The 23,211-nt window shown below is 54.2% G+C and overlaps 10 protein-coding genes across 10 annotated transcripts; 4 read left to right on the top strand and 6 right to left on the bottom strand.

Annotated features, from left to right (window-relative positions):
- Window positions 1-310: 310 nt before the first annotated feature.
- Window positions 311-2,341, top strand: N7510_000274 (uncharacterized protein; the record flags this gene model as incomplete). Its single annotated transcript, XM_056972204.1, has 10 exons — window positions 311-344; window positions 519-622; window positions 673-934; window positions 992-1,022; window positions 1,076-1,157; window positions 1,208-1,245; window positions 1,295-1,392; window positions 1,444-1,829; window positions 1,900-2,065; window positions 2,142-2,341. 10 exons carry the CDS (start codon window positions 311-313, stop codon window positions 2,339-2,341), a joined length of 1,401 nt encoding a protein of 466 aa, XP_056837321.1.
- A 207-nt stretch (window positions 2,342-2,548) lies between these two features.
- N7510_000273 (origin of replication complex subunit 5 family protein) lies at window positions 2,549-4,257 on the bottom strand (the record flags this gene model as incomplete). The annotated part of the gene is made up of 3 exons (XM_056972203.1): window positions 2,549-3,682; window positions 3,733-4,110; window positions 4,171-4,257. The coding sequence occupies 3 exons, from the start codon at window positions 4,255-4,257 to the stop codon at window positions 2,549-2,551; spliced, it is 1,599 nt and encodes a 532-aa protein (XP_056837320.1).
- Window positions 4,258-5,791: 1,534 nt separating this feature from the next.
- N7510_000272 (uncharacterized protein) lies at window positions 5,792-9,391 on the bottom strand (the record flags this gene model as incomplete). Its single annotated transcript, XM_056972202.1, has 4 exons — window positions 5,792-7,858; window positions 7,913-8,159; window positions 8,268-8,695; window positions 9,122-9,391. The coding sequence occupies 4 exons, from the start codon at window positions 9,389-9,391 to the stop codon at window positions 5,792-5,794; spliced, it is 3,012 nt and encodes a 1,003-aa protein (XP_056837319.1).
- Window positions 9,392-9,681: 290 nt separating this feature from the next.
- On the top strand, window positions 9,682-10,716 carry N7510_000271 (uncharacterized protein; the record flags this gene model as incomplete). Its single annotated transcript, XM_056972201.1, has 1 exon — window positions 9,682-10,716. The coding sequence occupies one exon, from the start codon at window positions 9,682-9,684 to the stop codon at window positions 10,714-10,716; it is 1,035 nt and encodes a 344-aa protein (XP_056837318.1).
- A 690-nt stretch (window positions 10,717-11,406) lies between these two features.
- Window positions 11,407-15,200, top strand: N7510_000270 (DNA-directed RNA polymerase III core subunit RET1; the record flags this gene model as incomplete). Its single annotated transcript, XM_056972200.1, has 2 exons — window positions 11,407-12,335; window positions 12,389-15,200. 2 exons carry the CDS (start codon window positions 11,407-11,409, stop codon window positions 15,198-15,200), a joined length of 3,741 nt encoding a protein of 1,246 aa, XP_056837317.1.
- Window positions 15,201-15,423: 223 nt separating this feature from the next.
- N7510_000269 (DUF4246 domain-containing protein) lies at window positions 15,424-17,476 on the bottom strand (the record flags this gene model as incomplete). Its single annotated transcript, XM_056972199.1, has 4 exons — window positions 15,424-16,011; window positions 16,066-17,103; window positions 17,159-17,240; window positions 17,289-17,476. The coding sequence occupies 4 exons, from the start codon at window positions 17,474-17,476 to the stop codon at window positions 15,424-15,426; spliced, it is 1,896 nt and encodes a 631-aa protein (XP_056837316.1).
- A 372-nt stretch (window positions 17,477-17,848) lies between these two features.
- N7510_000268 (TMEM53 family protein) lies at window positions 17,849-18,712 on the bottom strand (the record flags this gene model as incomplete). The annotated part of the gene is made up of 1 exon (XM_056972198.1): window positions 17,849-18,712. The coding sequence occupies one exon, from the start codon at window positions 18,710-18,712 to the stop codon at window positions 17,849-17,851; it is 864 nt and encodes a 287-aa protein (XP_056837315.1).
- A 251-nt stretch (window positions 18,713-18,963) lies between these two features.
- N7510_000267 (polyubiquitin-binding protein UFD1) lies at window positions 18,964-20,246 on the bottom strand (the record flags this gene model as incomplete). Its single annotated transcript, XM_056972197.1, has 3 exons — window positions 18,964-19,821; window positions 19,877-20,194; window positions 20,244-20,246. 3 exons carry the CDS (start codon window positions 20,244-20,246, stop codon window positions 18,964-18,966), a joined length of 1,179 nt encoding a protein of 392 aa, XP_056837314.1.
- A 172-nt stretch (window positions 20,247-20,418) lies between these two features.
- Window positions 20,419-21,771, top strand: N7510_000266 (GYF domain-containing protein; the record flags this gene model as incomplete). Its single annotated transcript, XM_056972196.1, has 1 exon — window positions 20,419-21,771. The coding sequence occupies one exon, from the start codon at window positions 20,419-20,421 to the stop codon at window positions 21,769-21,771; it is 1,353 nt and encodes a 450-aa protein (XP_056837313.1).
- Window positions 21,772-21,797: 26 nt separating this feature from the next.
- On the bottom strand, window positions 21,798-22,914 carry N7510_000265 (alpha/beta hydrolase; the record flags this gene model as incomplete). The annotated part of the gene is made up of 2 exons (XM_056972195.1): window positions 21,798-22,796; window positions 22,849-22,914. 2 exons carry the CDS (start codon window positions 22,912-22,914, stop codon window positions 21,798-21,800), a joined length of 1,065 nt encoding a protein of 354 aa, XP_056837312.1.
- Between the last annotated feature and the right edge of the window lie 297 nt (window positions 22,915-23,211).

Genomic DNA, 23,211 nt, shown 5'->3' with positions numbered 1-23,211 from the left:
GTTGTGTTGCTGCCTCAGGCACCAGCTGATGTAAGATCTTCCCGACGTCACCAGCTCAGATCGTCAAGGTGGTCTCGCGTGCCACCAGAGTTTCAGCTCCCTTAGCTCGTCGCGATTTCGTTCTGCTTTGGTTCATACATTTTTATCTCTGTTTATGTCTATCAAAAGCGATGAAGAAATACATGGGATGATCAGCCGATGTGAGAGCACTGCGGTGGTGATTCAAAAAAGTGGATGAAGCTCGACTCGCCAACCCCGAGCGCCACTCTCTGATCCTCGTCTTCTGCCAGTTGGGCGCACCAGCTGCGCAATGATGAACCGGGAGATACCGGGCTTCTATTATGGTGAGTCGCGGCATTGTATCACCAGATGTGCCCTCGATGAAATCTTTATCCGCGCACTGGATTTTTGCATATCTCCATGTCTTGCAAACTAAATACACGCTCAACTACTGTTGAATTTGGGGGCCGCTGGATTTGTTTTACCGTGTTGAACACCTGTACTAATCAAACTGGCAGATCCGGAGAAAAAGAAATACTTCAAAGTCCAAGCCAACCACGCAGCGCCACCTGGAGCACAGTACTCCAAAGAAGCTGTCAAGCGGAAACGCACAGAACAAGAGGTGTGCTGTGCTGTCTATTTTGAGAGAACTCATTGCTGACTGCCGTACAGAAACGGCAAAAACGGGTTCATCTCGCCCAGCGGTCAGCTCGCGAAAAGGTTAAGACAGCTGCTTTCTTAAACCATCCACTGAACAATGCCTCAAGAGAAATTGCAACAAATTTGCTCTCTGGAAGTGCCAGGCGGGAGCAGCAGGCCATAGTATATGCAAGCCAACTACAGCGGAAGAAGCTGCATGAGTTTGAGCCGTGGCCGGATCATTACTCTATTCGCCATGTCTTACGGAACCCCAAGTCCGGAATCTTGATTGCCAGTGAGTGTCCGTTTAGTGCTGCGATGGTGCAATCGGCTTATTCTTTTTTTTTTTCAGGCGGATATCATGGTGGCGAGTCGTCCGTCTCGTGAGTTTCGATGTTGCTTGCGAAACCGAGACGCTCTACTGACAACCGTCGAGAATCTGCTTTCCGGATTTTGATGAAGAACAATGGACATACAACCGAACCATGGAGCGAGTCCTATTCAAAGAAGCATACCGAGTTTGTTGTCTTGTCTGCCTTGTCCTTCCTACCACTGACACATTTTACAGCTTTCCTCGGTTTCTTTGAGCCACACGGGATATCTCTTGTATGAAGCATCGTTCCAGCGCTTCTTGCGGCTTCGCTAACGACAGCAGAGCAACAATGGACAGCGGACCAAACGGAGACTCCTTTCTCGCACCACGCATGCTACCTGACCCAGACGAAGGCGGCGACTACCGATGGCCCAACTACTGTACGTTTTTACCCTGGCCCAACCCAAGACAGCAAGGCTCACCCCCTGCAGTTGCACATCCTATCCGCATTCGCACCACACCCTCGCTATGGTGCTCCGCAGCCTGCCCAACAGGCAGCAAAGCACTCTTTGCCATCGGCGCCTCTGATGGCCTCCATACACTGGAAGGGTTTGGCAGCCACTGGACACTTTCACAGAAACCATTCCCGGGAGACACCAAACCAGGTAGTCATCGACGTAGTGACACTTCTCATGCTAGCGTCACTGCCGTCGAATGGTTATCGCAGGACGTTATCGCCTCGGGCCTAAAAGACTCAACTGTCTTTCTCCATGATCTCCGCAGTGGTGGTAGTGCGACCCGGCTACAACACCCGCACTTCGTATCCAAGATCCGCAGGATTGATCCGTATCGACTCGTCGTGGCAGGGCATAACTCGGTACGTCTGCCATTTTGTCGATGTCTTTATCTCAATCCACGACATAGCTCTAATGGATATCCGTGCCCAGCTCCAAATGTACGACATCCGCTACGCTCCCAATGGCCTCCAACGCAAACCAAAACCTAACTCCCGCTCTCACACCTCCACACGCCCATACTTGACCTTCCCCGAATATGAACCAGAGTCCATCCAAGACTTTGATGTGAGCAATGAACTTGGCATGTTAGCAAGTGGTGCGTCTTTCTTTGTTCCGCCGAGGTTCCTGGCGAGTAGCTGCTGACTAGATGGATTATACGATGGATTATACAGCCTCCGACGAACACAAGATTCAACTTTTCTCTTTACACACTGGCGCGCAGGTTGCCTCTCCGCTGTCGAAATATCGCTACCCACAGCCCATCCACTCATTATGTTTTGAGTCTGGCGAAGGCGCCCTGAATAGGCATGCGCCTCAAACACCTAGTCTGTTGGTATGTGCAGGTGCCACCGTCGATCAGTGGACCTGGTAATTTTTGAATGACCTTGCCCTGTGAGATACTAGTAGCGATGTATTTAAATGACTCGACAGTAATGTCAAGTGTTAATGAAATGAGGATGTATTGCATCGGTTGTAGGCAAGACACATTCATGAGCATACACCCGCGAATTAAAACAAAACCAAAACACCGATTGTGCGATGAGCCCTTTCCCCCAACAGACGCCCCTTAACGGCAAGATCAGTCTAAACCACCAGCCAGCCATTCCCCGACCTCGACACCAATGCCCTTGGCTAGCTCACCGATCCACTCTCCCGTCACATTAACGGACCATTTGTCGCCAGCATCGGCAGTAGTATTTCCGCTACCGATACCAGAGACTCCGCCGCCATGACCCGATGCGGGAATAACCAGACGTAGACGACGGAGAGTAGCTAGCTCAGCGTAGATCTGGTCTGCGACGGCGCCAACACGGATCGGATTTGCTGGCGGGTTGGGGTCGATGGCATGATATATTGCAAGAAGCCGTTCCAGTGGGAAGGGACGAGCTGTGAGGATCGTGGATGGACCTGCGATACCGGCTCCGCCGCCCATGGCAGACGTGGTAGCCGAGGACGTCGCGAATGCAGACGAGAGCGTCGATTTGGTGATGCGGGTCTTGCTTCGCTTGCCTTTTTTGCCTGGGGTGGACGGACCTCCGCCAGCGGCTTGCTCTTCGGCCTGAGCCTGTGAAAGAACCTTCAGGCGACGACGGTGGTGCGCACGTTTGTTGCGGGCGGACAGTGATGAGGATGAGAACTTAGAGAAGAAGATTGTATCCAGTCTCTGGGGCGTATGGGAAGCCAAATAGGCAGATGTTAGGATCAGTGTAGAGAAGTAGGGCAAAGAGGGAAGAGCTGAGGGCACTGCGCTGGCAGCCAAGGGAACGCGTGGTTTCAATGTTGCGGTGGCAGCTTCTTCGGGAACAATCCGATGTACCAGAGCTGACTCTCCTTGATGTCGGAAGAGCACTCTGTTCTTGACAACCAAGTGCGAGAAATCCCACTCTGCATTCCCGCCGGGAGGAGCCTCGCCGTTCACAATTGGGGCAACAAATTGAGGCCAGAGTCTTGAGCAGATGGATCGGAAAACAGGGATAGATCCAGCTGTCGGTCCAACAAGCGTATCGTATATTGTCAACACGAAGTTTGGGTATATCTGTGACGAGGTTTCTGCTGGCAACCCTTCCACAGTTGGCGGTTCTGAATTCAGGATGATTGCAATGGCCTCCTTGCGCGTGTACGGAGGGAAGCTGATGTGCGGAACGGCTGCATTTTGGAGGAAAAGCGGTCGTGGTGTGGAGCTGAGAATTAAGACAACGCAGAGAGATGGGATCTAGGAATCGTTAATCTGGAACAGCGAATTGACATTCGGCAAGGTCTTACAATTTCTCCAAGTCGTGCCAAGGCGGACAAGAGCGTCGGTGGTGCTTCTCTTTGCCGATCAATCTCATCCAGCACCAGCACGAACTTGCCCGTCTTGTCGGCCGCTCTCGAGGAAAGACATTCGTCCAGCAGGACTGCCAGGGTACTGACGTGCTCAACGCGTCCCTTGCCAAATTTCTCCCATTCGTCTTTCCGATTCAGAGCTTCCAGAGTCGCCCACAAGATCTTCGTCAATAGATGCCGCCCTGTGATGCATTCCGAGCTTCGGACGACGGCGTGCGGCACTTCGAGTGCGGAGAGAACTGCGCGTGTGATAGTTGACTTGCAAGTTGCTGAAATGCCGTGCACAACCAGCGTAGGGGGGCTAGGCGTCTGGGGCTAAAGGCAATGAGAAGATTAGCTCGATTCCGTCGACAGATTTCGGAGTCGGAGACTCACACTGAGGAGACTGGCCAGCTGCCGCGCCTGGACATCGCGGCACGGCCATTGTGGGCTCAAAGAACGAGCAACGTCTGTTGGTAGCATGAGAGACCGATGTGCGTCGCGTTGTCTACTGTCGGAGCTGTCGAGGACGCGCCGGAGGAAGGAGAAATGGGATCACGTAAGCGCCGCCGCCGTGGCTGGACTGGGACTATACCCCCATAAAACGCATTTTATACATTTATCTACGTTCCAAAATTATTTGTTTCTAATAGCTTTTAGATTATAATCGCGGCAATTGATTACATTCCTGAGTTTTCATAACATATCAATCTTCAATCAGGCGTATTATTTTCATCAAGTGGCAAGGATGGATATCGAATAGTCCCAGAGACTGGGATGAGACTCGCGGAACGGATAAGGTCGGGGACTACGGGGGACTGGGGTGGACTAGAGCTGTTGACTATTGCGCAAGCTGCTGAATGGGTCCAAGATAAATACTATGACGATATTGGATACCTTGCGAGTCTATTGCATGTCTGTATCGAACGTGGAATCAGTGGATTCATATGAAATATTTAGCTGGTCTACACCTGAATAAATTGTGAAGATATATGTCAAGAGATTGTTACGAATACCAGGTTACAAATAAACACGGCCTACAATAAGACAGAATGGAAACAGAAACCGAATGCAATTCCAGAAGACTATGAGTACAACCCATGCGGAAAAAGAAAAGATCAAAGACGAAGTACAATGTGTAGGCAAAAAGGAACATGCATCGAGATAAAAAACCAAATGGCAAGAAATCCCAATGTCAAGAAGTAGGAGCAAACAAGCAAAGATGGAAAAATAGCTGCCCACATCAGCCTCAAGGCAATGCACGGCTACCATATCTTCCAGCCAGCCCTCCAACAACAATGTCCCAAACTCGAAAAAGCATCCTGGCGAAAAAACCACCCTGCTCGCGCACCTTAAAGGAAACGCCCAAGGCTCGTTCCTCCACGCAGAAGGATTTCAAAATGGCCTAAACAGCACAAATGCATGCCAAAAGAAAGCAGGAACGCAAAGTACAGAGGGAGAAAAAATATGGATAAAAGCACACGCAGGAAAAGCACGGATCAAATCGAGTTGAAAAACATTGAAAAGCCAGATCATGTGAAGAAACAACCATGGCCTTCTTCATCAACCGAGAAAGACCAGTGCTTGTCAGAAGACAAAATGGGAGAAAAGTACACAATGTGGAAATTGAAAACACAAGTGCCCAAAAAAGGTCATGGATTCCCGAGACTAAATTGTCACCGTGAATTCGAGGGGAGAGATACACATGCAACGCGTGAGCTTTGCCAAATGGAACAGTCATGACGCATTGCTTCATGGAAAGAGTATCTGCAAAGGATGATAATGGACAAGAGTAAAATGCAGATTGTGCAAAGGGTAAAAATGCTGGGGCAGAAATGCGCACGGCACTAGGAAACCGTGCCGCAAAGATAGATGGTCATGGCATATGCAACCGGTCCCAACCAGAGTTGATGACAAGTCTTGCAAGGTAAGTAGCCGTAAATCATGAAATAGAAGGTCGTCGCGTCATGGCTATGTGTACAGTTGAGACAGGTGGTTGTGAGGAACGCTCAACGCTTCAAAAATAGGCATAGAGCTGGCTCTGCGCTCCGAGGTTGGTGGTCGGCTGAGTGGCGGACGGGCTAAAGATCGACGAGGTCTCACTGTTTCCACCGGAAGGTGTGTTGGAGGCGGAGCTGGTCGAGGAAGCGGGAATAAAGTTCTGGCCGAATCCATTGGGAACGTTGGAGGCCGGAGCGCCTGGCTGTTGGTACACAAAGTTCTTCTGGAGCATCGATCCTGAAATCTGCGTGGTGTGGACCTCGTTCGGTGTGGCCTGGCCACTGGTCGTGGCGCTTCCCCTGCCGGAGTTCTCAGAAGCCATCATCTTGCCGGCGATGCGACGCCCATGCGGGGTCTGACGGATCGAAGGGAGGATCGGGCGAACGGATTCCACGATTCGGTTACGAGTGTCCGGATCCGCAAAGTCCATGGCAGTCTGCACGACGTAATTGGCAAAGGAATCGCGCAGCATCTTCTCCAGCTCGTTGCCAGACAGCATCTCATCGATCATCTCACGTCGGATAAGAGGATCAGCAGTGCGCAGACATTTCTCGATCACATTCGAGCTGAATTTCTGCTTGGACAACGACGAAATGTTGCCTCCAAACGTCTGGCAGAGCGGGTTGGTGAAGTGAGGCTCGGCAAGATCCAAGATGTACTGCACGACGTAGTTGCCAAAGGGATCCTGGACCAGGGCAAAGGAGTTCGCCGTGATTTGCGCAATGAGATGAGCCTTCTGAGCACCCGAAGCATGGTCAATGCAGCGCTGAAGAACGCAGCATCCATGGCGATGAGTGCCGACGACGACGCAGTTGGCGCCAACGGCCTGGTAGATGAACTCAGCATCTTCTGGCGACAGACGATTGAGGCATTTCTGGATGACATGGTTGCCATTCAGGTCCTGGACCAGCTCCACAACATGGTGCTCGAGCGCGCGGATGACAGTCTGGATCTGCTCCGCAGTCGAGATGAATTCGATCATCTTCTGCAGAGCCCGAGTTCCGTGCTGGTTGAGAGCAATCTTGACCAGCTGGGGAGCAGCATGATCAATAAGAGCCGTGCGCTGTTCGTCGTTCGAGTACTCAAGGAGCTTCTGGCACAGGTAGTTGCCAAATGGATCTGTCATAAGCTCGATGACGTGCATATAAGTTTCGCTAAAGATCAGCTGCACATGCTCCGGGGTGCGCTCCTCCAGTTTGCGCTGCAGATAGCGGCACCCGTGCTGGTCCTTACACAGAGTGTACAGTTCGCCCTTGTAATGCTCCAGAGGGTAGTTGGCGAAGCGAGTGAGTTGCGTGGAATCGCTCTCACCCTGGCGACGCTGGGGAGCAGCACCACGGCCCACACCCTCAGTGAAACGATATCCGCCGTTGTAGTTAGGGTATCCGCCGTAGGCACCCGCGGTTGGGAAACCCGGAATCTGGTTGTTCAGCTGACCAGGAGGTCCGACATACGGAATTCCATAGCCGTAGATGGGGGCTTGGAATGGGGGCAGTCCAGATGGGCCAACAGAACCAGTGAGGCCGCCATTGGAAGTAGCCGACGAGGTCAACTGGGGACCGAACGGTGCGGCACTCGCCTGGAGAATGGACTGCGGCGAGTTCGGGCTCTGAAGAGCGGTCTCGTCGGCCTCGGGTGACTCCTTCCGCTGGCGACTGTTGACGGCGCCGGCGGGAATGCGTCCCATGCTGGCATTGTGTTGGTGGATGTGCTCAGCGTGTGTCTTGGGAGGAGTGATCGCGTTGTTGAAGCTACTACCCTTCACCGTAGGAAGATCGTTGGTTGAGTAAGAAGACTGCAGCGAGGTGGGACGGGTCGAGGGCCCAGAGGTGATGGCGTCGTTGCCACGATCATTGTTGTACACCAGACTTCCCTCCAGAGAGTGGCGAGCAGTGTGACGCGAGGTGTGCGCATTGCCATGGTCTTCTGCGGTCGGGCTGCCCAGCTGATCCACACGCATAATCCCCGGCACATTCTGCGGCATACTCTGATGAGAGAGCCGGTGCCGATTGTGGGAGTTGTACGCGTCGGGGCCAGGAGTACGAGAGTTGGCCAGATCCAAAGCATCCGGGTTTGCAGAAAGCTGATAGCTGGTTAGCATACCTTGAGAGTTTCCAATCCAGAATCGTCGACTTACCAGATTCGAACCACCACGACGCAAAAGAGTGGGGAACTTGTCATCCGGCTCTGTCAACTTGATGTAACTCTTGATGTCCGGGGTGGGCATGCGATCCTCGTCCTTCAAAGGGGACTTGTCGTCGTCATTATGAAAGAGATACTTGGTCGCAGCGAACGAGTCGGCAGCAGAGGTCATGTTGAAACCAGGCACATTATGGCGCAGCTGGTTATTGTAGTTGTTGGAAGGCAGCGAGTAGCGGTGGATGCTAAAAGCCAGTCAGCTAGAGTTCAGACCAGACCGCAGGGGTTTGACGACTCGGACAAGGCGAGAGGAAAGGTGATCCGATGGAAAGAAGGGAACATGTTTCACTTACGACGGTCCTGGGCGGAAGCTTGCAACCGTTTCCGGGATAAAATCCTCCTTCTCTGAGTTGCGCCGCGAGCCAGGAAGTGAGTGACCCGCGAAACGATCCACCGAGTGGTGAGTGGTGTGGGAAGAAGCTTGGGGCGACGTCAGTTGCGACGAAGCAAAGGCGTTGAAGAAGCCGGGAGACGAGGTCACGCTGGAGGTCGAGAAGCGGGAGGGCCGCGAAAAGGCACTGGACACGGCGCTCTCGCGATACTCCGGCGGGGTGGTGGGCTCGCTGACGGGCCCAGACACACCAGCCTTGGCGAGGTCCCGGGCCAGCTGGTCCATCTCCTGCTTCTCTTTCTCATGCTGCATGTCCAGCAGTTTCATGTCTTCTTCGAAGCGTCGCTTCTGCTCACGCATGTACTCGATGTGCTGACGCTTCTTTTCGAACTGCGGCATGGTCAGATGGGAGGAAATGAAAAGAAATGCAAAGAAGTGGGGTTGTTCAAAGGTCAAGGATTAGTACGGAAGATCAGAGGAGGGGACGTGAGAGAGGAACGTCTTGAGGGGAAGGAAAAGATAGAGAGATGGGAGAGTGGGTGGATGAGTGAGAGACGGGTCCAAGGCTCATAAGGGACAGTGAAGGGAGGGCGAGCGGATGGTGATAATGGGGGAAGGCGACAATAGACGAGGTGTGAATCAGATAAGGTGCAATGGACGAAGGGGAGGAGCAGGGCATGAGACCAGGAGACAGGCAGGCAGGCAGTTCGTCTCATGGGAAAACAGAGAGGAACTGCCTGCCTCCACCAGTGCAAGTTCCCACAAGCCCTAAGTCCACCACATTCCCCCAATGCAAAAAAGACGCTCTCCACTTACCGAAGACAACAGGTCCAGCGGATCCGGCATCTGAGGCGCTCCCTGGTTCAGTGAATTCCATGGCGAGGAAAATTTACTCGAGTCCGTGGTGAAGCGCCGCTGCAAATTGGCACGCACATCGCCCGATGGCCGCGAAAAAGGCGACACGATATTCGAATGGCCCGGTGAGAGCGAGGTGTAGCCGGGGAAGGTCGACTCCGAGGGCGGAGATCGAGGAGACGGGAAGCGCAGCTCGTCGAGGCGTTCACTCAGCCCGTTCTTGAAGGCCATGGTGGGCAGAGTTGTCCAAGGATCCAACTACAGCAACACACCCCAGCATTGGTCAGCACGGGTGTTGATTTGATGGATTATGCTGGCACGGGGCACGGTTTTAAGGGGATTTCCTTTGCCTCCAGCCTCCCGAATGGTTCTGTCTGCAACCCAGACATTCAGTGGCCGGAAGTGGTGGTGGTGGGCACCGGGTGTCGTACTCGGCCAAGTAAGGGGACGCAGAGATCGGAGAGGGGCTGAGGTGGGGGGAAGGAGGGAAGCGATCGGCGTGTTGGAGCCAGACTCACACAATGAACGCCTCGAGAGTCGAGGGAATCACGATCGGTCGAGAGGATCAGGCACCAGTCCCGACCGTGGCATCTAGCTACGATAGAACGTGGTGGGTGGTGGTTGTTGTACCTGACACAGATGCGGAGATCAGCCAGGGGGAAGCATCACACGCGGATCAACACTTACAGGCGAGGCTTAGGGGGAAACACACACACACATACACCAACACAAGGGAACGAGTGAACGACCGAACCACAACAACAAAGGAGAGAGAGATCAGTGTACAGCAGAACAGAACCAGCGAGAGAAAGAAGAAGAGAGGAGAGGGGGTTGGGAAAGGAAACAAAAGTGGGGAGCTCAGCCCTCGACTCCAAATGGGGAATGGTGTGGATGGGAGAAAGGCGGTGGCAACCTGGGTTTCTTTGACAGAGCCCATCCACGCGCTCCGTGAGGCTACTCCCAGGATGGGCAGACGGGATCGGAATCCAGTCCACGGACGCCCGGGGCCTGTGCCCGAATGGCCAATTCCGTGCGAGGCCAGGCTTCTTGACTCAGTCTACGCAAGGGGGCCAGGGAAAAGAGCGTGGCATCTGCAGGCGAGAGCAGGGAGTGGAGACACGAGGAAGCGTGTAGCGCGCCAGGATGTGACAGCGAGTATCGCGGGCGCTTTGTTGTTTCAGTCCGTTCGTGGTGGTTCTGGGGGGACTAGAACCAGGGATCGGAGAAAAACAGCGGTGTACCTCCCGCCACAAGTCTGGCCCCTGATCCACCAACGTTATGACGAGCAGATGGAGGGGGAACTGGAAGGATGCCCACAGAGTAGTCCCGTCGAGGCCCAGGATTGGTTCTGTATGCTCGACACTGGGATCGTCCTGGATCCGAGCTATACCAGCACCCACGAGGAGGGCGATGGAAGATTTCCAATCAATGAGATCATAATCAGCATAGTAATCATAATCGACGGGCACTGGATGTACACGAACGAGTCCCCCGCACTGTGGCAAGGGACTTGCGGTCAATCGTTGCCCGCCACAGAACAAGAATGCTCGCGATGATCGTGGCTGCAGAGATGCGGGCATGGACGAATGGTGCCTCCCGAAGAGTGGCACCCCCGTCCCTGTTGCTGGCCATGGAACATTCCTCCGATCGCATCTCCCGTCCAGGGATTGTCGATGCATCGGCTGATGGCTGCATATCCCAGATATCGATGGACCGAGACCCACCGTTGCGGGTGTGAGGAAGGTGCCATCATCATACAGGGCTGGTGAGCCTCACCAGGCGTTGGATCTATTGCTCGACATGGACTGGGTAGCGATTGTCATTATGCCAATCCGGATGGCTGCGATCGCATCTACAGATTGAGTTGCTTGGGTCGAGGCATCCCAATATAGATCGGGGACCGAGGAATTAGGGCTAGCAGCAGATGCACGCCCACCACCCCAAAATGAGGTAGGCTAGAACAGACAATATGATTCTTGCTCATTCACTGTGATCATTCGACAGAGACAACACTTCCTATGATAAATGATTGGATTATCAGCCCATGGTGAAGTGTCTGCCTCAGGTGTCCAGCCTGCTCGTCGGAGAGAGCTGACCGATTACATAACCCCCGCCGATAACCAAAAACTTTCCCCTCCGTCCGATTTCTCCAATAAGGGCGATGCCAGTCGCGTCCCTCTTTCACTGACTCCCGGATTTGTCATTACGGAAACGAGGCACTCTCCAGGCTTCAGATATCCGCGACCATGCCGCCTCGCAGGCGGCCGCAGCCCTCCGCGGCTAGCAACGCCCGATCTACTCGGCCGCCAACAGAGGTACGAGCAAAACTTTTTCCAAGCTCCCATTCGAGCCACTCGTCCATCAGACTAACATCGGTTCCCTCTCTACAGACTGACTATCAGCCCGCGACCGCCGCGGCCAAGCGGAAGCGCTCTTCGGTGTCCAAGAAACCCTCTGACTCAACCCAAACGACCGAGCCAGGCCCAGCCGAGCATGGTGGTGACCAACCGCACGAGCACTCGGCTCCAAACTATCAGCACCGAGATCCCTTCGATGCGCTTCTCGAGCCCTTTTACTATAACAAATCGCTCACCGATCCCATCGACACGGCCAAGGATAAATGGAATCTCCTCCCCGCCTTCCTCAAAGTCAAAGGCTTGGTGAAACAGCACATTGACTCGTACAACTATTTTGTCGAGGTGCAGTTGAAGAAGATTGTCGAGTCGAGCTCGATGATTCGCAGCGATGTGGATCACAACTTCTACATCAAATTCACCGACATCTACGTTGGATCGCCTCGGCGCGCCGATGAGCAGTCCGACGCCGGGTTCCACTTTGAATCGAATGTGACGCCGCAGGAATGCAGACTGCGGGACACCACCTATGCCGCGCCGATCTATGTCGACTTTGAATACGTGCGTGGGCGTCAACGGGTCATTCGGCGAGGTGTCTCCATTGGCAGGATGCCCGTCATGCTTCGCAGCTCCAAGTGTGTGCTGACGAACAAAACTCCCGCGGAGATGAGCAATCTCAACGAGTGCCCACTCGATCCGGGTGGTTACTTTATCGTCAATGGAACGGAAAAGGTCATTCTTGTTCAGGAGCAGTTGAGCAAGAACCGAATCATTGTGGAGACGGATCCGAAGAAAGAAATTGTGCAGGCATCCGTGACGAGGTAAGACTTATATTGATGCGGTTTATCTTTCGCCCTTTTTTAACTTCCTATAGTTCTTCCAACGAGCGAAAGTCGAAGAGCTATATTATCCTCAAGAAGGATAGGCTGCACGTGAAACATAACGTGCTCAGCGAAGACATCCCCATTGTTGTTTTGCTCAAGGCCATGGGCGTTCACACGGATCAGGAGATTTTGCTTCTGGTCACCGGCACCGACGAGCTATACCAGGATGATTTTGCGATCAACTTCGAGGAGGCCCATAACATTGGCGTCTACACCCAGCAACAGGCCCTTGAATGGATCGGGTCGCGCATCAAAATTAACCGGAAGCAAATGGCCTACCGCCGAACTCATGTTCAAGAGGCCGTTGAAGCCATTGCCTCTGTCATCATCTCGCACATCGAAGTCAAGGACATGAACTTCCGACCCAAGGCCATTTACGTTGCACACATGGCCCGCCGTGTGCTGATGGCCAAGAACGATCCCACGCTAGTGGATGATCGTGATTACCTGGGGAACAAGCGACTGGAATTGGCGGGTCAGCTCTTGGCTTTGCTGTTTGAAGACATGTTCAAGAAATTTTGCTTCGATATCAAAATGAACATCGACAAGGTTTTGAACAAACGAAACCGCGCCGAACAGTTTGATGCGTGGAGCGTGGTGAGCATGCATGGCAACCACATCACCCATGGCATGAACCGTGCCATCTCGACCGGCAACTGGAGCCTGAAGCGATTCCGCATGGAGCGTGCAGGAGTCACTCACGTTCTCAGTCGGCTGAGCTATATCGCTGCTCTGGGTATGATGACCCGTATCAGCAGTCAGTTTGAGAAGACGCGCAAGGTCAGTGGTCCTCGTGCGTTGCAGCCGTCACAATTCGGCATGCTTTGCCCTGCCGATACTCCCGAAGGAGAGGCGTGCGGTCTGGTCAAAAACTTGGCCCTCATGACACACATCACCACCAACGACGAAGAAGGTCCCGTGCGGAACCTGATATTCATTCTGGGCGCGGAAGATATCTCCACCTTGAGCGGAAAGCAAATTTATGGACCTGGCGCCTACACCATCTCCATCAACGGCACACCGACAGCTCTGACTCGACGGCCTAAGCATTTTCTTGACTCTTTCCGCAAGCTCCGACGAATGGGCCGGATTTCGGAGTTCGTGAGCATCTTTATCAACCACCACCAGCGCGCTGTTCATATTGCAACCGATGATGGGCGTATCTGCAGACCGTTGATCGTGGCTGAGAATGGCAAGTCTTGTGTCCGTGCTCACCATCTGAAGAAACTCCGCGACGGGAAGATGTCTTTTGACGATTTCCTTGCTCAAGGACTGGTTGAGTACCTTGATGTCAACGAGGAGAATGATTCCTACATCTCCATTTACGAGAAGGACGTCAACGAAGCCACAACCCACCTCGAGATCGAGCCGTTCACCATGCTGGGCGCTGTCGCTGGTCTCATCCCTTACCCCCACCACAACCAGTCGCCTCGAAATACCTACCAATGCGCTATGGGTAAACAAGCCATCGGTGCAATTGCCTCCAACCAGTTCCAGCGGATCGACTCCATTCTCTACCTCATGGTGTACCCACAGAAGCCGATGGTCAAGTCACGGACGATCGAACTGGTCAAATACGATCAACTTCCTGCCGGCCAGAATGCAACCGTTGCTGTCATGAGTTACTCCGGCTACGATATCGAGGATGCTTTGGTGCTCAACAAGGGGTCCGTGGACCGTGGGTTTGGCCGATGCCAGGTCTTCCGGAAATACGTGACCAACCTGAAGAGTTATCCCAACGGCACCAAGGATGCGCTTAACCCACCAGAGTACGACGGCGATACCCCCATTGCCAAACATCTGCTCCTCGAGGGCGACGGGTTGGCTGCTGTCGGTGAGAAGGTAAATGCGGGCGAGGTGTACATCAACAAAGTCACACCCGACACGGCGCACACGACCGGCATCACCGGCTCTGACGTCGGGAGAGCTCCCAAACTTCTCCCCCAGCCGATGACTTACAAACTTCCGGACCCGGCATACATTGACAAAGTCATGCGGTCCGTCACCGAAGGAGAAAACGAACTCATCAAGGTTCTCACACGGCAGACCCGACGCCCGGAAGTCGGCGACAAGTTCTCTTCGCGCCACGGTCAAAAGGGTGTGGTAGGCATCATCGCCGACCAAGCCGACATGCCCTTTACCGACCAAGGTATCAACCCGGACATCATCATGAACCCGCATGGTTTCCCGTCCCGCATGACGGTCGGCAAGATGCTGGAGCTTGTGGCCGGCAAAGCAGGCGTGCTTTCGGGGCAACACGGCTACGGCACCTGCTTCGGCGGCAGCCCTGTCGAAGAAATGTCCCAGATCCTGATCGACCACGGCTTCAGCTACGGCGGAAAAGACTACCTCACCTCAGGAATTACGGGCGAGGCACTGCCTTTCTACGTCTTCACCGGGCCCATTTACTACCAGAAGCTCAAGCACATGGTCCAAGACAAGATGCACTCGCGTGCCCGTGGACCTCGCGCCCTCCTCACCCGCCAGCCTACTGAGGGTCGTTCGCGCGATGGTGGTCTCCGTCTTGGTGAGATGGAGCGCGACTGTTTGATTGCCTATGGAACCAGCCAGCTGCTGCTTGAACGGCTTATGATCTCGTCGGATCGCCACGAGGTGGATGTCTGCGAGAAGTGCGGCTTCATGGGTTACTTGAATTGGTGTTCCCGCTGCAAGTCGTCTCGTTCCGTGGTCAAGATGGCTATTCCATACGCTGCCAAGTTGCTTATTCAAGAGCTTATGAGTATGAACGTTACTGCTCGTCTGAAGTTGGAGGATGAGTTCCCGGAGATGAAGGGTCGGTAGTGTGTTGTGTGTATGTGTGTGCATGTTTTGTTTTATCTTAGTGGCAGTGTATATTCCTTGCATGAATAGCATAGCGCGGCGATGCGGTTGCACCTCGATCAAGATAGATAGCAAGAACGTGTAGAGAGATGATTTGAATACCGGGCAGCGAATTACCAGCATTCTGCTTTTCAACCTTCTCTATTCCAAAGCACAAAACCCAAAGACGACACAACACCCCGATCTAAACTCTCCCTCCCTCCAGCATCAACAAATTCGACTCAAACGCAACATGCTGGTACCGAGTAAACTCAAAGCCCTCATTCATCACATCCTTCCGAATCTCCAGTGCCTCCGCCAAAGACATGGGCAAATCCCCCTTCTGATCAATATTATCCAGCGCCAGCTTTTGCATGGCTGCGGACAGTTCCTCGGGCTTATCCGTCGGCACCGGGTGACACCAGTCATAGCGCTGCGGCGGGACATTCGCCGTGGAAATAATCCGGATATTCGGATCAACCAGGAGAAACACCAGCGCGCGCGAATACCCCGGCTTGGACTTGTCTTTCAGCTCGAACCGCGTGAGCCGGTGCTGCACCGTGGTCGGGTAGATCACCGTGCGGCCGACCTTGCAACGGATCGAGCCCGAGCTTTGGATCGCTGGCTCGCCGTTTTCGAGACCGAAGACTTGCTTCAGCCATGTGAAGTCCTCCGGGTCGTGCTCGACTTCGCTGAGCGTTGCGGTCTCGACCATATTGCGGAATTCCATGTTGGGGTCTTCCATGTTTTCGGCGTCGTAGGTGTAGAATGCTGCGGCGCAGATGTGTTCATTCTGTTCTGGTTATCAGTAGATGAAGAGGGAGAGGCGAGGGAGGGGGGGACTCACCATCTGCAGCTCAACATGCCAATTCGTCTCATAGTACTGATCTTCCGGACTAAGATCAACGCCCAGCAGCCGTGTCACAACCTGCAGCCCTCGCTGCTTGTAATCCTTATTCAGGTCGACGCCCTCCTCAATACGGACGGGACTGGGCAAGTCCTCGGGCAACTTGGACATAAGCCACGGCGGCACAGCCCAGGGAATGAACTTGCCCGCATCGGGCTGGACAGCACGGATATGCTCCATACGCCACTTTTCAACCCGTTCTTCGAACTCGCTGTTCGCCTCGCGCGGCTTGATCTGCGGCGCCGAGTCGGCCACTTCCTTGGGAATGGGATAATATTCGGCCTTGGTGTACTCGATGCGTGCGCGCGAGTGCAGCTGGTCTTTCAGGGGCGTAAGGGTTGCGTTCCATTGCGGGATGAGGCGGTTGAAGATCCGCTCGATGACCTTGTAGATGCTGCGGTGCTTGACCGGGTGCAGGTTGTTGATGTAAGTTTCAATGTGCCATTCGTCGTCATCGCCCAGTTGCCAGTCTGAGGGCAGGATCTGGTAACAGCGGCTGTAGGGTCGGACTTGGATGTCTGCGCGTGCGAGTACTCGCCAAGCAATGTCTTCGCGCGTGATCCCGGTTTCCTTGGGCACGGGGATGGTTTCGCCTTTGCCGATGTTGTCGAGCGCATCATCCAGACCGATGAGTCGGTCACCCAGGATGCGGCTTTTGCCGTAGACCAGGGGATACAAGGCCATGGAGAGGAAATCGCGCTGTTTATCCGTGTGGCAGGGGGTGTAGAAGCGGAGCCTCGGGTCGGCATACTCCAGGACCTGGACGACAGTTTTCAGCTCCTCAAGAAGGCCTTCGCCAACGTTGACGTCGGACTTTGTCACGTCTCCGTTATACAGAGCCACTGCGCCCGTTGTCTCTTGGATCAGGGCCTTGTATTTGAGCTCTTCGATGATCCAATTCGCCATGTTGAGCGTGACATCTCGGCCGCTGTTCATCGCCATCGTTTTCCACTCTTCCGTCACCCCTTGATCATGGATCTGTACGCAAGAAGAATTTAGTGGGCGTGGAAGCAAAGAGTGCAATGCTGAATACCTTCGTCCACCATTGCGGGATATCGGTAATGTCCTCCATGACATCTACCATGGCAATCTCACGGAGGGTCTGCGCCGGGAGACTTTGAAACTGTCAATACAGCATTGAGAAGTAGATAAGCAGGTCTTACTCTGCATCTCCGCGTTGGATATCCCTATCATCCAGCGCCGTGGGGAACATACTACGACACTCAACTCCATAGATGTTCTTTTCCATCGGGTAAAAATCCAGTGGCCGCCGAAACCCGGGGAGAAGCAAGCGATTGTCCTGGGTCGTTTCTGCAGCATTGATAAAGGTTTCCCCCTGTGAGAACGACATTGTGGCCTTTTGATATCCGTGCAGATAGAAGACATGCGCCGCGAAGAGAGAGGCGAACGAAGAGGGCTTGCCATGACCGACATGGCAGACTGACGTTGAGGGACACCATCATGATGCATGGTCGTGGTGCCCATAGTTAGCGGGCTAGGTACCAAAGGGCAGGTCGCGGAACTGATCTCCGGTCGAAGCAGTGTCCCAGGACCAGGTCAGAGTGACTCGCAATTCTCGATCCATGGACGCTGCCACTTGTTGCCAGAAGGAACGAATGTGTTGTGTTTAACTGATAATATTCACGGTGAGAGAAAAGTGATTTGGGTATATCACCAAGTAAATCGATCGAACCGGCAAAACAACATTCCAAAATCTAAAAAATCATGCCAACTCCTTTGACTCCTCAATTCCTAGATACTCCCTCACAATGCCCCAGTACCGATCAGGCTCGGCTCTCATATGGCTAACGTGCGGCGCCCCCTTAAACAATTCCCGGCGCACGATCCAACCGCGTGCTTCCGAGGCATCGGCATGGTTTTCCACATCGCGCCAGTGTACCAGCTCATCGGCGTCAGAGTATATATAGCAGCGCGAGAGAATGCCCTTGGGATTGGCCGCCTGCACCAAAGACTGGTCATTGATCGCCGCGCGGGCGACAGTGACGGGGTCGGGGAGTCGCAAGATCATCCGGACGAGCTTGCCAAATACCAGACCAAACAGCAGCATACTCTTGCTAATTAGGCGCAGGATCCATATCCGCGGTAGCACATACGAGAAAGCTTTCATCCCAGTGCGGATGGTTGCCGTCCCCGGGGCGCTGTCCACGATCATGGATGAGATGGGCAGTGGCTTGCCCGTGGCGGCGCGGTATGCCTTCAGCATGTGAGTTGTGCTTGACAGGCCGCCGTTGGAGAACATGTGGAGAAACACCGGGTTCTGCGGATTGACACTGGCCCGGAGAGCGTCCACGGCTGGTGTGAGACGAGCCTGCTGGGCTCGGCCGGTGGCGCGCAGGAAGAAATCATTGGAGTCGCTGCGCACGAAGATGATGCGCGCACTGGGTACCAGGCGGCGATACTCGATCACATACTTGGCAAGTGCGCGCGCTGGCGCGTTCATCCAGAATGCGATGAAAATCACTGGTTGTGAATCCTTTGCGTCGGTTGACTCGACTGGCTCCTGGATATATACCGACGGAGCCAGTTTGGCAAATGGCGCCAGGGGCCCCTCGCGTTTGGCTGCCATTGGAGTTGTGATGCAAACATCCGATGATGATTGTTGTTCCGGGCATTGTGTTATTTATGTTTTCAAGATCGGCATGTGAAGCTTGCCAAGGCGCCGTCGGCAAGTTGGCTGGGGCCGAGGAAGGATGTACATTTATCGCGGACTATATCGAGGTTTTGGAATATACTATGTTTACGTCCGAGGGATTTAGTATGAATGGACTTCCGTTATCTGATTAAGAATTTGAGGTATCATCTTAAGCTCTCCAGCCCCTAACGCTTGCTTCCTCCCAACGTGCGCCCGCTTCCGTGAGACTTTTGGCTGCCGGCTTCGCTTCCGGATGTGGGGGTGACATCTCCGCCTGGATCCTTGCGCTTCCCCCGAAGTGTCTGGCCGATGCCCTGGAATTTAGGCTGGTCCACGGGCACGACCATTCCATTCTCGTCGCGCTTCTTGGCCGGTGTGATGGCGTATCCGAAGAAGAGTTGGTTGGGAGGGAGTCGGAGAGGTTGGGGACCGTTGGTCTTGCGAGCTGGAGGTGGATGTTGCAAATTTGTAGCTCCGGGGACGGGAGTAGATGGTTTGGGGGTCGGAGCTTTGCTGCCCTTCTTTGCGTTCAGGCGCTGCCCTCCCGACAAAAAATTGGATGACACGGCGCGAGCACCGGCTGCAGCATCCGTCGATTCGGGAGCAATGGCGGCATAGTTTATTGACTGGGCCATGGTGCCATGAGAGTGCAACAGCCCACCAGCCGGGAGTTTCCCCTTCCCGCTGACGACGCTGCCCGGTGTGCTTGTCCCACTTGTCCGTTGCGACTCCTCGAAGCCAACCGGAGGCGCAAAGTCGACCTCCAAATCCGTTTCCAGCACCGAAACGGCATTCTTCGACCCGGATGGCTTTGTCTCCAGCACCGCCATCTCATAGACTTGATCGTTGTAGGCGAAGGTGAACACATCGCCTTTCGTGAGACACGAGAAATTCCGGAACGCATTCTCCAGCACTGCCTTGGGATCGCTGATATCGAGGAAGGATGTCGACTGCGCTTGAAGCTTGATGAACTGACCGGGTGGCAGATCTGTCGACTTGATCTGAAGCAGATCACCGGGCTCGAGAAGTAGTGTTTGCATGAGCTGCAGAATGATGGATATCAGCGCCGATGACCAAACAGATCGGATTGTAACTGACCCAGAAAGGCAGATAGATCTTTCCCTCCTCCGCAATAAATTCCAGAACTCCCGCATGCGTCATTCTCTCCTTCGCGCCATTATGGAGCTCGAACAACATCGGATAGGTGATGTGCAGTCGTGTCAGCTTATCTAACGCACTCGGCGGCATGATGACCTTGCCACCGTGGTTGACATTCTCCCTCTCGGGACCTGGGAGCATGGCTACAGGGTAGCAGCGGTAGTATTCGTCGAAGCGTCGAGGTGCAGCACCGGGACGGAGCATGCCCGCGCCCATGACGCCGTCCATGGGGTCGTCGCCCCAGTAGTCCGGTCGGAACTGAGCCGTTAGCAAGATTAAAGAATAAACAAAGCCAGGCCACACTCACCATGGTAGAATGCTAGAGACCGTAAAGGGACAGAAAGATGTGGCAAGGGCAGAGATGATGGTCTGGTGTTGCGAGTGACGCAAGTTGGCGCCGCCATGATTTTCCGGTCCGACCCCGGTTGCAGAACACTGCTGGACTTTCTTATTGCTCCAACACCTCCCTCACTTCCCCAGCCATGGCAAGCTCACTTCCGCGCCCCAAGCGGGCAGGTGAGGATTTCACTCGCTCTCACCACGGCGACGAAGAGGACGGCCCATCAGGGAGCAAGAAACCACGCTTCGATCTCCGCAATCCCTCAGCGCTGGCTCCCGACGCGCTCGACGACGACCCGACACTAGACGCTGACGAGATCGGCCGCCGTGGCCAGCAAGTGCGTCGAAAAGCGGTCAATCTCGACGGCTACGACTCCGACAGCGAGAACGAGGGCTTTTCCGCGCGGGTCGAGGAAAAAGCAAAGCGCAGCCGGGCCAAACACGATGCAGACGACGATGACATGTTCGCGGAGCTACAGGAAGATTTTGGCGCCGAGGAAATTGACGCCGACGAAGCATTGCGCAAAAATAAGAAGTCTGTTCGCTTTCTGCGAAATGACGAGATTGAGGGACAGGTCGCATCTTCGAAGGGCGGAGGCACATTACGTGCCGATTTGAGGAAAGGCGCAGATGAGATTGATGAGGAGGAGGCGGAGAGTGAAAGTGACGTTGGCGAAGATGAACGCGCACATGTCGACGACGACATTGATAAGGAGCTGGGGGCCGGCGCGAAGAAGAAACATGCGCCTCTACTGGATGCATTCAATATGCGCTCGGAGCAGGAAGAGGGCCGGTTCGACGAGACCGGAAACTTTGTGCGCAAGGCAGCAGACCCGGATGCCGTCTACGATTCATGGATGGAGGGGTTGTCGAATAAGGAAATTCGCAAAGCCAAAGAGGCGGCCGAAAAACGCGAGGCAGAACGAAAGGAGAAGGACCGTATGGACGATAGCTTGTTGACATCCGACATTTTGAAGACAATCATCATTCAGCTTGACCGTGGCGAAACAATATTGGAGGCGCTGGCTCGACTCGGCAAAGGTCTGCCACGGAAGCCGAAATGGCAAGCAAAAAAGAAGAACAAGAAGCCTGCCAATGCTGGCACCGAAGACATCGAAATGACAGACGAAGACCCAAACGCAGCCGTTCGGAAAAAGGCCATCGACGAAATCACCGGCGCCGCCGACATCTTGATGAGCAGAGGCCAAGCGGATATCTACGACACCGAGCGCGAGCTCTTGACCCGGCAATACCGCAACGAGACGGGTGAAGAGTGGGTTGACCCTCCTCCAGCAGTAGCCGGGAATGGTGAACAGCAAGCACCCGCGATGTGGGAGTATCGCTGGTCTGATGCACGCGACGGCGGCGATGCTCATGGGCCGTACGATGGCGCTATGATGCAGTCGTGGAAAGGTGCAGGGTACTTCGGCGAAGGCGTTGAGTTCCACAGAGTTGGAGATACGGGCCCGTGGAGTGCCACAGTTGATTTTGTATAATTGGCTCTAATAATGAATAAAGAGATCTATCTGTACAAAGGCTTCCTTTGATTCCATACTCGCTCAACCTCATTCCGGTCCACGTCCTTCCCCAATAGCCAACCAATCCCTGCAACGGCGTCAACATTCGCCTTGAGCGACTGTGTCAGTTGCGTCCAGGCCATGAAATGGCCATGCGGCATGCCCGGGTACACGTCCAGTTTTGTCTGGACTCCATGGTCCCTCAGCACTTTCTCATAGATCAACCCATCATCTCGCAATGTATCCTTGCCGCAAACCTGGACATACGTCGGTGGCATCGCTGCAAACGAGGTATCGGAATTGAACGGCGACCAATCCTCCGACTGCTCGTCCGGCTCCAGCCATCGGTTTTGGACCTCAATATCTTCGAGCGTGCAGTTCGGGCCGAGGGCATTCTGTTCCCGCGAAAGCCACAGGTGCTTGTATTTCTCCGGCACCGTGTGCTCACTCATGCAGACAGGCAGGCAGGCAAACAGTCCGGTCAACGGCGGCGACAGCTGTTCCTTGACAGCCCGGTGCGCCGCAACAATAGCCAGGTTTCCGCCTGCAGACCCGCCGCCCAGCACGAAGCCCTGGGAAAGATCGGCTCCCAACGAGGCCGCATTCCCGGCGAGCCACTGCATAGTGTCGGAGACGTCGTGAGCGCCAGTCGGGAATTTGTGCTCCGGCGCCAGGCGGTACGAGGGCAGAACCACCGTGGCACCGTACAGTGCTGCTACGGCTCGGCCCCAGGGAACGAACTGCAAGTTCGTTCCTAGGAAAAACCCGCCACCGTACAACAGTACCACAAGTGGACTGCCTGAAGATGGTCGGGAGGGAGGCTGGATCACGCGGAGCTCACTTTCATACCCGTCGCGCATGGGGATGGTCATCGTCGACTCCCGCGTCCCATGCACCGGACAGGCATCGTATTGTGTCTGCTCGAAAACATCCAGGCCGTGTCGCATCTGCTCCACTGTGACTGTGTTATAGTCGGTTTTGGGGACTGGTGAGGCTTTGAGGATCTATTCAATTCCTCAACAAGGTGCGCTTGGGAAGAGCGGGCTCATTTGGTACCTCTGCCAGTATGGGATCTAGAATCCCCAGTTGGAGCACGGCCTCCTTGGTGCTGTAGTCGTCCATCGTCGTTTGTTGTCGGATGGGAGAGGAATGATAAGGAAGTGGGGGTGACGGGAACTACTCCCTGATCTAGATTGATCGATTGAGGCGGTGCCACTCGAACTTCCCCATGGCTCCCCGGCGATACAAGGGAATATTTAATAAAACACAGTAATTGAATGAATTGAGCCCACAAACCAAACTCAAGCGCCAGTAGTCCTATCATACATCGTGTGATGTGGAACAAGAAAAGCAAGGGAAAAAAAGGAAACAAGCGTTTTGTCAATCCAACCCGAAGACTCTCCACAAGATGCGTCTAAT

Source organism: Penicillium lagena (assembly GCF_028827675.1).
Source record: "Penicillium lagena strain IBT 129212 chromosome Unknown utg000001l_segment0_segment0, whole genome shotgun sequence".
Taxonomy (NCBI): Eukaryota; Fungi; Ascomycota; class Eurotiomycetes; order Eurotiales; family Aspergillaceae; genus Penicillium; species Penicillium lagena.
This window is presented reverse-complemented; position numbering and strand designations above follow the sequence as displayed.